Source organism: Rhincodon typus, chromosome 6, assembly GCF_021869965.1.
Source record: "Rhincodon typus isolate 14 chromosome 6, sRhiTyp1.1, whole genome shotgun sequence".
Classification (NCBI taxonomy): domain Eukaryota; kingdom Metazoa; phylum Chordata; class Chondrichthyes; order Orectolobiformes; family Rhincodontidae; genus Rhincodon; species Rhincodon typus.
Window position 1 is genome coordinate 18,477,660 of NC_063337.1, and position 13,779 is coordinate 18,491,438.

At 39.9% G+C, this 13,779-nt stretch overlaps 1 protein-coding gene across 1 annotated transcript in view; it reads left to right on the top strand.

Annotated features, from left to right (window-relative positions):
• The first annotated feature begins 652 nt into the window (after positions 1–652).
• The window catches only part of LOC109937704 (transmembrane protein 131-like), a 25,078-nt gene continuing 11,951 nt past the window's right edge, over positions 653–13,779 (top strand). Inside the window, exons 1-4 of the mRNA XM_048597896.1 lie at positions 653–780; positions 4,555–4,671; positions 4,944–5,066; positions 11,750–11,830. Coding sequence (XP_048453853.1) covers positions 667–780; positions 4,555–4,671; positions 4,944–5,066; positions 11,750–11,830 — 435 coding nt within the window. The 5' untranslated portion in view covers positions 653–666. The remainder of the gene's footprint in view (positions 781–4,554; positions 4,672–4,943; positions 5,067–11,749; positions 11,831–13,779) is intronic.

Here is a 13,779-nt window from a genome sequence, read left to right on the forward strand (position 1 = left end):
TGTGTTTTCCTTTTTTAATTGTTTAGACAAATATATTTGGTCTTCTCTATCCAGCATTTCACCGGATGACCTTGAGTGAGAGAGAGGACATTTGTGAGCAATCTATGGCAAGCATACAGAATGCCTTTCAAAAATTTGTTTGAATAAATTTTTTGAATCTGAATTGTATCGAATGTATGGTGTCCTTGAAATTACTAGACATTAGAATATTTCAAATGTATTAACAGTATCATGTGAACTGATGTGTTAAACTTTGACATCCCTTGCGTCCTTAGAAGCAGAAAGGCCCAAGTAGTAATTCAGCTTCTGCTTTAGTGATTTAAAGCAAGCATACTGATCTGTCATGTTAATTTTGTGAAATTGGTTAAGGGTTTATTCTTCACCAGCGAGCACTTGTGATGGGCTATTTCCATATCAAATTCTATGACCAAGCTTAGTATAAAATTCTATGACAGCTGTGACGCTTGCGCAGGAGTTTTAAATAACTGTAAACATCGCATCGGTCTCTGGGATTTAAAAAGCCTGTCTGTAAAGTGCCTTGGCTGTTTTACTATATTAATGGCACTATACAAATGCAAGTTGATCGTGAAATGTGAACATTGACAACTTCTTGTGATGTTGGTGGCTTGATAGTTAATATCTGTTTATTTCCACAGACCAGTGGGAATGCCAAAAATGGAAAAAGTATACTTGCACAACCCCAGCACAGAAGATACAATCATTTTAGTATCAATATCAGCAACAACATCACACTTTCATGCATCATTTTTTCAAAATAGGGTAAGAATTTTGTATTTTGGATGCATTTCTTCAAATAGCTACAAGATTTTCCATTTTGTAATTGGAAAAGATCTGAAATTTCTATTCTTCACAGGATGTGAAATTATCTGTAGTTATAACCAGGAAAACTGCTTATCACTTGGAATGACTGACTGCAAATGAAAACTTTTTGTCTCACCAGGAAGAGAATGGGGTGTGTGGTTTGGCTGTATATGTTTTTAATTAAGTTTTTGAAGTTGTAATTGGGAAATTAATGGCATGAAGTGATTTCAGCATTTTGAAACAGAATAGATGCCAGTTTTGTAATTGAACAAAACAATAAATTTCTACCTTTTTTCTAGGTTGCAGTTATTGATTGGTTTCAGTGTTCCATTATATAGGGATCATGACATCATAGATCTACTCGGGTAGTACCAGGAATGGGAAATACAGTTGTGAAAACTCTAAAGATACTGGGACTATCTCTATTTGACCAGAGAAGATGCAAAGGAGATTTCATGAAGGTTTTAAAAAGTTGATTTATGCAAGGACATGGTTGGAGAATAAAATATATTTTGTCAGGAAGTCATTCAGGCTGAGACCATTGCATTTGTACAGGAGAAATTGACTAAATGTGAAAATGTCAAAGACAGCCATATCACTGGGTTTGAGTTGATTTAGTGAAGACCAACCTCTTTTTGGGTAAAATGATCTCCTGAGCTGAGTGCATGATATTGTAATTAATTTGAAATGCTGTTAAAGCTTTTTTCTTAAAAAAAAAAAAAAAAAACCTCCTCATTTTAGAATATCTTCCAAATTTCTGTAGATTCTGGATGATTCCTGTGAATCAGAAGGTAGCAATTATCACTACTAATTAAGGGAATGAGTGAGAAAACGGAATGACAACCTGTTTGCCTTGGATCATTAGTAGGGAAATGCTAGAATCTGTTATAAAGAATGTGATCAGTGGACACTTAGATGAGGATGATCTGATTGGGCATAGTAAGTGTGGGTTGGTGAATGGAAAATAGTGTTTAATGACCTGGGAGTTTTTTTTTGAAGGTGCTACTAACAGTTGGTGGAGCAGAACCAGCGGACCTAGTATACTTAGATTTTCAGAAAGCATTTGATAAAGTCTCCCACAGGAGACTGGTTAGAAAGATTTTGACACTTGATAGGTTAATCACTGCCATGGATTAATGGTTTGGTAACTGGCAATAAAACAGCATGGGAATGAATGAATCATTATGTTGTGTTGTACGGAGGATCATAACTTGGATCTCAGCTGTTGACATCATATATATTAATGGTTTGGAGATTGTTTTATCCAGTGTTGCCAATTTTGCAGATGTAACAGAGCTAAGTGGGAAGTGTTTTGTGGTGAGGCTGAGGTGGCTTCAGGAGGATCTTGACAGACATGGTGAATGATGTATAATATAGGAAAATGTAAAGTTATCCACTTTGATAGAAAGGACAGATGCACAGAGTATTTCTTCAATGGAGTTGAAAAATGTAGACGTGCAAAAGGACCTAGTGACTTATTGACAAAGATCTCTGAAGGTTAACCTGCGGATGCAGCAAACTATTTGGAAGGCTAATGGAATGTTAGTCTTTATTGCAAAGGACTTTAATACAGGAGTAAAGAAGTTTTGCTCCACTTGTATAAGAGCTTGGTTAGATTGTACATCCAGTGCAATGTGCAGTTTTGGTCTCCTTGTCTCAGGAAAGATATTATTGCCATAAGACAGTGCAATGAAGGCTCACCAGCCTTGCTCTTGGAATGACCGGGCTATCCTAGGAGGATTAGGTGATCTGTGCCTGTATTCTCCAGAGTTTTGAAGAGATGAGCCTACTGAAACCTACAAAATACTTTAAATGGATGGACAGGCAAATCAGGTAAAATAGTTCCCGTGGTCAGGGACTGTTGAAGCAAGGGGCACAATTTTAAAATAAGGGGATGCTGCTTAGGTCTGAGACAAGGAAAAATAATTTTGCTCAGGATTATGAACCTTTTGTAATCCTGTAAACAGGGCTGAGGAATTTCAGTCTTTTGAGTATATTTAAGATAGAGAATATTTCTGATTATTAACGGTGTACATGATTAAGGCAATGGCATAGGTAAAAGGCTTTGAAGTGATTGAGCTATAGTTGTATTGAGTGGTAGAGCAGGCTTAATGGGCTGAATGACCAACTCGTCTGTATATTCCTAAAATTCTGAAATTTTATTGTTGAAAGCATTTGGATTATGGAGGGCTAATGATTCCTCTTTCACTGTTTTTGTCACTTAAAATTATGAATTTTGTACAGTCCAACGGGCCATCTTTTTCTCTCTGTAATTCAGGTGTGATATAACATTTTGAAGGAACAAATATTTAATGTACATGTTTTGTTTTACTATGCAAATTATGGAGAATATCTCCAATCATCACTATCAGTTGTAGAAATTGTGGTTCATTTTTGAGGATGCCGCTCTAAATTTGTTAACTGTGATAGTTCTTTGAGAATTGAACATTGTTAGTGGATATTTGTAAATATTGTTGCACAAGTGGGGAAAAAATGCTGACCTTGTTTATTTAGGGAAGTATTTTGTACCCTTGTGTCTAACCTACCAGAATGTGCTTGATGCATTCACTGCCATTGTGGCAGTACCAGCCAAATTATATTTAATATAGTTAGAGACAAAAAACAGCAGATGCTGGAATCCAAGGTAGACAAACAGGAGGCTGGAAGAACACGGCCAGCCAGGAAGCATCTGGAGGGAAGAAGTCAACGTTTCAGTTATAACCCTTCCTGGAGCGTAGGAGGCTGAGAGATGACCTTGATAGAAGTTTTTATAAAATCATGAGGGGCATAAATATGGTGAATGGAGAACGCCTTTCCTCCAGGGTAGGGAGTCCAAAACTAGAAGGCATAGGTTTAAGGTGACAGGGGAAAGATTTACAGGGACCTGAGGGGCAACCTTTCACACAGATGGTGATGCATATGTGGAACAAACTGCTGGAGGAAGTAGTAGAATTGAGTACAATTAAATATTTAAGAGATGTTTGGACAGGTACATGAATAGGAAATGTTTAGAGGGATATGGGGCTTGTTTGGCTTAGGAAATCTGGTCAGTGTAGACAACTTGGGCCAAAGGGTCTGTTTCTGTGCTGTGTGACTCAGTTCAGTTAAATATTCTAATCCTGATGTTCAGTGCAAAGAGTAAGGAAGCTTACATTTCCTTTGAGAATGCAGTAGGCCAAGTAGAGGTGTTGGTGGGAGAGCATTTAGGGGACAATAATCGTGGATAATATTTAAGATGGCAGTGTTGAGAGACTATGTAGGTCCCTTTAAGTATAATTAACTTGGGGAGAGCTAACTTCAGCAAGGCAAAATCACAGAAAAATTTACTTTTTGCGTGGTGACCTCCTTTCCGTGCCTTGTGTTTTCTGTTGGTGTAACACAGCTTGTACAGAAATTTATAATTTGGCTGGTAAGGCTGCGATGGCCTTATTCGATGACCCTTGCCCATCTTGACAGGTTGCACATGACAAGTGTGCAAAATAGGCTTTTCTTTCAGGCCTTCACCCAACCCAAAATTTCTCTTTCCATTGTGATTAAATAAATGGAGTCAATACTTAGTGTTGACATAAAATCATTAAAAGAATTGTAGAATCGTACATGAAAAGGCAAATTCAAATTATGACTATTTCGGAAGCCACATCACATCTACGTTTATGTAGCTACGTGAAGCAATAGAATTGTTAAGAGCTGCACAATGTAGAAGCTAATTCCTTTTTGGTTTCCTTTGCATAGATTATTCCACCTGGAGGAAACACTTCCTTTGATGTAGTTTTTCTTGCCAGAGTAGTGGGAAATGTAGAAAATACTTTATTTATTAATACGTCACTTCATGGGGTATTTACATACCAGGTAAGTACATCTTATTAATGTTTGTGTGATACTTAGTTTGATTCAGACTTGTATTAAAATGTTTGAGGGGTGCACGCGTGCACAATACCCCTTTTTCAAATCTGTCCCCGCAAAGTAATTTGACAATACAAGTGTTCACCTTTTTTTAAGCCAGTTGGACTTGACAAGTTAGACAAAACTTTCATACCTTTGAGTCCATATATGTTTATATTTCTTGATCTTTGTTTAACATTTAAAAAAAAATCTAAACTTCATTTTTTTCATTGTTTCAGGTGTTTGGTGTTGGAATACCAAATCCATATCGCTTGCGCCCATTTATAGGGGCAAGAGTTCCTGTAAATAGCAGTTTTTCACCTTTAATAAATATACACAACCCTCACAGTGAACCTTTACAGGTGGGTTAATCTTCTTTGTTTGGCCTTTTTCACTGAAGTTGTGATTTCAAGTCCAGATTTCTGGTCTTGAGTCTTGACACAGCCTTCTTGGGAGGTAACAACTTCAACTGAGACAACAAGGTGCAGGGCTGGATGAACACAGCAGGCCAAGCAGCATCATAGGAGCAGAGAGGCTGACGTTTCGGGCCTAGACCCTTCATCAGAAAAGGGGGAGGGGAAGGGGGTTTTGAAATAAATAGGGAGAGAGTGGGAGGCGGATAGTTGCAGTGGGAGAGAGATCCCTTGAGTTTTGTCCGGAGGGAGGAGGGTAACTTCTTCAGGTTAGGCATCCTTAGAAGAGGTTTCGCAGTGGGGTTAAAATCGAATCAGAGATAGTAGGAACTGCAGATGCTGGAGAATCCGAGACAACAAGGTGCAGGGCTGGATGAACACAGCAGGCTACTTCAACTGAGAGATGGTTTCTGATGAAAGCAAGAGATTTAAGGAAATGGATTGGACCAACAGCTTCCAACGCAGGAACACCATTCTGGTGTTTTTACTTCCCAGTGTAACAGTAACTATGTTTGTTATCAAAGACAATAGTGCCCAATAATGCCAATTTGACATTTCTTTAGATTTTAAGGATTTTGGATTGGGACTTGAAACCACAACCTCTGATTCAGATAGGGCATGCTCCAAATGACAAGTTTAAGAGGAACAGAGATAGTAGGAACTGCAGCTGCTGGAGAATCTGAGATAACAAGGTGTAGAGCTGGATGAACACAGGCCAAGCAGCAACAGAGGAGCAGGAAAGCTGACGTTTAGGGCCTAGACCCTTCTTCAGAAATGGGGGAGGGGAAGGGGGTTCTGAAATAAATAGGGAGAAAGGGAGAGGTGGATAGAAGATGGATAGAGGAGACAGACAGACAGGTCAAAGAGGTGGGGATGGAGCCAGTAAAGGTGAGTGTAGGTAGGGAGGGGATAGGTCAGTCCGGGGAGGATGGACAGGTCAAGGGGGCGGGATGAGGTTAGTAGGTAGGAGATGGGGGTGGGGCTTGAGGTGGGAGGAAGGACAGGTTAGGGAGGCGGGGACAAGCTGGGCTGGTTTTGGGATGTGATAGGGGGAGGGGAGATTTTGAAGCTTGTGAAATCCACATTGATACCATTGAGCTGCAGGGTTCTCTCGTCCTCGCGTACCACCCCATCAACCTCCGGATCCAACGCATCATCCTCCGACACTTCCACCATCTGCAATCTGACCCCACCACCAAAGACATTTTTCCCTCCCCACCCTTATCTGCTTTCCAGAGGGATCACTCTCTCGGTGACTCCCTTGTCCGCTCGAAACTCCTCTCCAGCCCCACCACACCCTGCACTTTTTTTCCCTGCACCGCAGGAAGTGCTACACCTGCCCCCACACCACCTCCCTCCCTCTCTTCCCCCCCCCCCCCCCCCCCACCAATGCCAGGCCCCAAGAAGACTTTCTACATCAAGCAGAAGTTCACCTGCACATCTGCTAACGTGGTATACTGCATCCGCTGTTCCCATTGTGGCCTCCTCTACATCGGGGAAACCAAGCAGAGGCTTGGGGACCACTTTGCAGAACACACACGCTCGGTTAGCACTAAACAAGTGCACTTCCCAGTTGCAAACCATTTCAACTCCCCCTCCCATTTCTCAGACGACATGTCCATCCTGGGCCTCCTGCAGTGCCACAACGATGCCACCCGAAGGTTGCAGGAACAGCAACTCCTATTCCGCTTGGGAACCCTGCAGCCCAATGGTATCAATGTGGACTTCACAAGTTTCAAAATCTCTCCACCACACACACACCACCTCCCCCCCCCCCCCCCCCCCCCCCCCACCCCCAACAGCATCTGAAAACCAGCCCAGCTCGTCCCTACCTCCCATCTATCCCCACCCCATCTCCTGCATACTAACCTCATCCCGCCCCCTTGACCTGTCTGTCCTCCCTGGACTGACCTATCTCCTCCCTACCTCCCCACCTACACTCACCTTTACTGGCTCCATCCCCGCCTCTTTGACCTGTCTGTTTCCTCTCCACCTATCTTCTCCTCTATCCATCTTCTATCCGCCTCCCCCTCTCTCCCTATTTATTTCAGAACCCCCTTCCCCTCCCCCATTTCTGAAGAAGGGTCTAGGCCCGAAACGTCAGCTTTCCTGCTCCTAAGATGCTGCTTGGCCTGCTGTGTTCATCCAGCTGTACACCTTTTTAAGAGGAACACTTTTTTGTTATAACTGAGTGATCGAGTAATTTTAAGAATGATTTTAGTTTTGTTTAAAGTTAGATAATGACATTCTACTTGATGGTGTTGAATATGGAAGTTATAGGATTTGAATCATTTTCCAAACAACTTATTTAAATGTACAGTAGTGATAATCAAATGGAACAGTTCCAAAGTTTTACTTCACACACATTATATCTGTGCTAATCCTTCAATTCATGTCTTCCTCTTTTCCATCACTCAGCATGTTTAGTATTGCACTTATTAGTCTGTTGCAAGACTGGGGCTTAGTTTATAATATGGTGTTAGTTTTGTTCATAATCTGCTGGAAGAGATCAGAAATAACAGGGTTCACTCCAATTATTCTTGACATGAAGTGAAAATTAAAGCATTTAGAGAGTCCAGTAGCTATGACACTTTGAGAATGTGAACTGAAATGTTTTAAAATGTTTGGCTTGTGTAGCTGTGCTCATGGGTTAGGAAAGAACACAGCAGTAACGTGTGATGTGCAAAACTGAAATTGTGCTTCCATCCGAGAGTAAGTGATGTTTAGGCATATGCCCAGTGACTAGAGGAGTTCGGGTTTCGTGGGATGTGGCAGGACTGCCAACAATTTGGAAAAGCTCTAAAAGTGGCCTTGTGTTGCCAGGATTTTAGTTGCTTAAGGCATAAGAGAACTCTTGAGGTCAGAAAGTGGTTTTTCCACGGTGGAAGAAGTGGCTGAATAGCTTATAGGATTCCTTAATGAAAAGTTTCATGACTCATTTTAGTTAAATATAGAGAGGAAAGAAGTAAATGATGAGTAATTCCAAAATTACTTTTATCCAGGAGGAAGGTTAGGAATGTTGGCAGTGATTTGGAAGCTGAACTTGTCTAAGTAGTGGCGATGTTAAAATTAACGATCTGGAGCTAATGATGCTCCATCATGTGGTAGGAGTGTGTAGCTGCAAGTGACAGTGCCAGGTAGCCTGTTCTTTTCAGCAAACTAAAATAAATGACCAAATTAACTACCCCTCAGAGGCATTGTATCTAAAACAGCAGTTAGGACAAGCATCAAGAAACTACTTAGTGTGACAGATTTTAAATAATGTCTAGAATAGCTTCTTTTGTAGCTGCCAATTGTTCATCTTTGAAAGAAATAGGTCTACTCAGTTTTATTTCCCATTTTTTGTGCTGCAAATCCTAACTTATCTTGGTTGCTTTTCTGTCTCTGAAACTTGTAAGCAATTGCGAGCAATAGGGGCATTAATAGGGACATAAGCGTAACAGTAATATTACTGGACCAGTATCCAGAGGCTTCAATCCTCCAGCGAGACTAAGTCAAATCCCCGTCCTTCCGTCCTTCCCTCCCCACCCCCCCACCCCGCCCCCGGGGCTTGAGGGATTGAACTTCAATTAATCAATAAATCTGTACTAAAACTCTAACTCTTAATAATAAAGAAACTCCAATTTTTCATTAAAACCCATGTGCTCTACTCAGTCCTTTCTTTTAAGAAATGAAATCTGCTACTCTTACCCAATCTGGCCTCGGTCATTTCAGACTGGGATGATGTGATTCGCATTCAGCTCCCCTGAGTTGGCAGAGCAGGCCACCCAGTTGTAGCCAAATCCCTAGCGCTTCATGGCCATGGGGATGAGCAATAAGTACCAGCCTTTACAGTGATGCCCACGTCCTAAAGAACAGCTTGCTTAGGACTGTGTCAAGTTCCAGAGCACTAGTCTTCAGTACTGTTGCCAGGATGTTGTCTGGATCCGTTGCCTTTGCTGAATCTAGTGCCTCCAACCATTTCTTGATATCACATAGTGAATTGAATTGACTGAAGACTGGCATCTGTGATGCTGGGAACCACTTGGGGGGTGGCCAAGATGAATCAGCCACTTGGCAATTACATTTGAAGATTGTTGAGAGTGCTTCCACCTTATTTTTTTTGCATAAATCTCATAACATTCAAGGCTACGAAACAAAGTGCTGGAAATTGGGATTAGTGTAGAAAGGTCGGCACAGATTCTGGCCAAAGGGCCTCTTCGGTGTTGTATGACTCTGAATCTCTCTGACAAGAAACATTGGACTGTAACTGTTGGAAAAAGAAATTTGATCTACTTAAATCTATTTTGTGTTACTTCATTTGAAACGCCTCCGCTTTGGATAACATTAAGCAAAATTAATTACATTTTTTCTCCTGTTCACTTTCTTATTACCAACTTTAGTGAAGCTACTTTTTGACTTGGTTACATCAAGTTGTGTTTTTTTTTGTATTGCACAAATTTGTGATGCCCTGAAATAGGACTGTTGAGATTGATGCAACAGACATGCACTTGACATCCACAAATAGTGATTATGGATGGAATAAACTGGCACACAATCAATATTGTGAAGGTCTCAATTGATTTGGCTGTCTTAAACAAATACGACACGCAAATTTTAAGTACCGAGCCAGCTAAAGTTTCAGTTTATTGTTTCAAATTTTGATAATGCGCTGTAGTAGATGTGAGCTTCCATGTTTGGGTGCATTCTGTAGACGTCAGTACTGATCGCTAATCCTTAATGACCTAATTGCAAGAACTAATTGGAAAGCAAATAATAATCATATACAAATACAGTATGGTTTTCTATTATACAGATTACTTCATTCAGATTTTTTAATCATTTTGAGCTTATCTGATTTTCTTCCATTTGCAAGTCTGCTATTTTTAAGATCAAATTCAGGAGCAGTTATAATACAAATCAAATTTGATTTTTTTTTAAAAAGTTGAATTTAAAGATGAATCATAATATTATTGGCTTTGCTAACCTTTTCAACTTTCCTGGAATTGATATCTCTTAGTACAGCAAACTTTGTTTAAACCGGCATCTTATCAGCTGGTACTCTTGATAAAAGAGCAATAATCATATACCTCAGCTACTACAATCTACTGCAATGTGAGTGTTTATGCTTTAAATTAAGTGATATGTATACCCACAGCATTACGTTTCTATTACTCAGCTGTGTTATTACACTTATTTTAGGTGCTGATGTTTTAAGATGTTGAGTACCACCTCTTCTGTACTATGGACTTTTATTTTTCAAGATATCACTTTTTATTTTCCCAAGTTCTGTGGCTTCCATGTTCTCCTCCTACAGTAAATACTGGCATGAAATACTCCATTTTGTATCTCATTCGTCTCCTGTGGTTGCACATAGAGAGAGCCTTGTTAATCTTCAAGGGGCCCTATACGCGCTCTCTAGTTATTTTCAAGGTTTGTCATTGCAGCTTGTGTAACTATTTCAAGTTCATGCTATTGCAGAGTTCTGGTTACAAAAATTACATGTGGATTAAACAAAACAAGCCTGAAATGAATAGATTGGTGTATATGTTGAGAATTAGGCCAACTAATTTTGATTCTGCTTGACGTGTATATTTCTGGAAAATGTTACTTGTCATCTCCTCCTGTGGGTGAGTGCAGTGTGCAACCGACTGTACTATTGAGGAGTGGGAGCCATGGAGTTCCCACTACTTTTTGTTTTTTTTTAAAAAAGGTTGAGGTAAGTATGTACTTGCTGTAGGCAATACTAAACACTATCAAAATTATGAATCACTATTATCCCAGGGTTGAATATCCTTCTGCTTGTGTAGGGAATGAGAAATTGGATTGGCCTGTTATTGCTGTCTCTTGTTTGGAAGGCAGCTTTTTTATCTGTACTAATTTGGAAATAATGAGGCGCACTGGAATCTGTGTTGCTAATTTATATTGCAGCATCAGTTGCCACATTCAGAACTTGAGGAAAAAGTTCAGATGCTGCTTTTCTAAAGTGAAAACAGCACCCTGACTCCAATTCAGTTTCAAATTTTGCAACATTCTCTAGCCTAAAATGGCCAGCATCTGTTTGGAATTTAATTTCTCTTGCCAAGACGAGAGCTCTAAATATTTGCTTCGCTCTATGCAGTTAAAATCGTAAACCCAAACATAAGGTTCACTGGAATGTACAGGAAAGAATAGGCCATTTGGCCAAACCAGTCTATTTTGCTTCAATTGAGCCTCCCTGTTTTTGCCCCACATCTAAATTTGCCATCATAATTATCTATTCCCTCTCCCTCCAATGTTTGTCAAGTTTCTGCTTAAATGCACCAGTCCTTTTTTTTGCTTTCAACTGTTTCCTATAGTAGCAAGTTCTACATTCTTGCCTCTCTTTAGTAAAGTTTCTGCACATAAACTTAAATGTCCACGAGGGCCCGAGGACTTTACAAATAATTAAGTTGTGTGAATCACCGTGTAGGATTAGAAGACAGTGAGAGTGCTGTGCTTTGGACCAGAAGGTAAACATTGTATCATACAATCTCCCCTGTTTCTCACTCCACTTTGTCTGGAGTCAGGTCACACACCTGACATTTTCATCAGTTGTTAAAGGCCAACTTTTTTTTTCTTTCGTAGGGCTTTGAAAAAAATGCTTCATGAAAATTTGGTTTTTATTTTGCCAGGTAGTTGAAATGTATTCAAGTGGAGGAGATCTGCACTTAGAACTTCCAACAGGTCAACCAGAAGGCCCTAGAAAATTATGGGTAAGTACCACAAGGTCATCACTGCTCTGGAACTAATCCGTAGATAAATGTGGGACATGTGATTATTTTACTTCCTATCTTGTAATGCTATTTTGATGTTATTTTTAAGGCTATTTGGAGGAATTGGGTTCTTATTAAATTTGATTTGGTATTCACTAATTTATTGCCTATGTAATACTGACTCAGAACCCAAATGTGTTTATTGTTTGAGTTAAATCCCTTCATATGTATGCCTCGCAGCAGAATCTTTCACCAGATGTCTCTAGAATTAAGAACCCTTTTACTTGCATCTTTTTGCAATGCCTTGGGACTTTTTACTTTTATTAAGGATACGACATATAAGTTTTTCTCTTTTGCCGGTGAGGGTGGATGGTTCTTGATCTGCAGTCAGGCTATAGATTTAAGGTTTTGACCCAGTTTACTTCAGTGAGAATGTTTTGGATACTGCTAATCGATGATGGAGAGAAATGGCCCAGAAATTACAGGTCTTGGATGAATTTGTGCTGTTTCTTTTAGAAATAAGTTTTTTTTTAATAGAAATAAGTTTTAACTACATATTCCCTAAGCAAACTAGGCATCAGTCACTGATGAAAGTCTGTCAGTTTTGACATTGATGTGTAAAGGCTAGCTCATATCTGAGAACTTAAAGTAATTTCAATAACTGGAGCAAATATGGCATATACGCAGGAGTTAGGATCGACATTAAAATCAACATTTGGTTGTCTGCCTGGTGAGTTTGGCTGAATCATTTTGAAGTGTTGTTTGGGAGGCCCTGTGCTTCTCCAGCAGTTGTAGTGTGGTGAAAATTACAAGTCCACCTTTTCAGAAGAAGAAGATTTAAAACTTTTTGTATGAAACAATTCTGGTACTACGAAATGGAATCGATAATGAATTCCAAGACGTTATTTTGGGTGTTAAGTAAATTTTCACATTGACAATGACAATGAAAATTGATGGATGGAAAATAACTCATGTAGTTTGTTATCATACACCCTGTAGTATTCTTTTACGGTGCCACTAGAGAAATTGTGATTACCGTGGAGAATGGTAGATGTCACTATTTATACAGGCTACAAAAAAAGGATATCTTTACTAGTGGTTCGTCAGTCATTTACAGTGTTTAACTGGGTCAGGAAATATGAGCACAAGCTGAGTTTATGCCGTTGCGCTTATACAAGACCTGGTTGAACTTGTTAAAGTTTGTGCAGTCTAACGCAGTGCTGTTAAGCTGTGCAAATTCAGTATAATTTTAAGCAGGAATGCTTGTTTTACACTTAAATTTTATTAATGTATTTAAATGGATCTATATTACATCTGCATTGATCTGAACAGTAAGATTTACTTTAAGATGCAGTACACCGGTTTGCATCTCCCTAGTACCTGTCCACCATCTACAAGGCAACATTCAGGTGTGATTTGATGCTCCCCACTTATTTGGGTAGGTGAAACTCCAGCAGCACTCTAGGAGCTCAACAGCATCAAGGACAAGGCAGCTGCTTAACTGGCACCCCATCCACTTTCTTCATTCACTCACTCCCTTTACCAGTGTCACAGCAACAACAGATGCCATCTACAAAATGCAATGGAGCAACTCATCACTGCTCCTTTTTGTCAGTAGTTTCAAACCTGTGATCTCTAACACTTAAACAGATAAAGGCAGTAGATGCATTAGAGTACAAGACGAAGCTAGCTAGAAATATAGCAAATTTTTACAGATCCTTAGAAAAGGAAAGGGTTGACAAAACAAAAATCTTTCTTGTAGAAAGTGAGTAAGGAGTATCAGGAATGTCAATTAAGATGGCAGATGACTTGAACAGGCCTCTTTCCATCTGAGATAACAAGGTGTAAGAGCTGGATGAACACAGCAGGCCGAGGAGCAGGAAGGCTGACGTTTCGGGCCTAGACCCTCCTTCAGAACATTTTCTGAAGGGTCTAGGCCTGAAACGTCA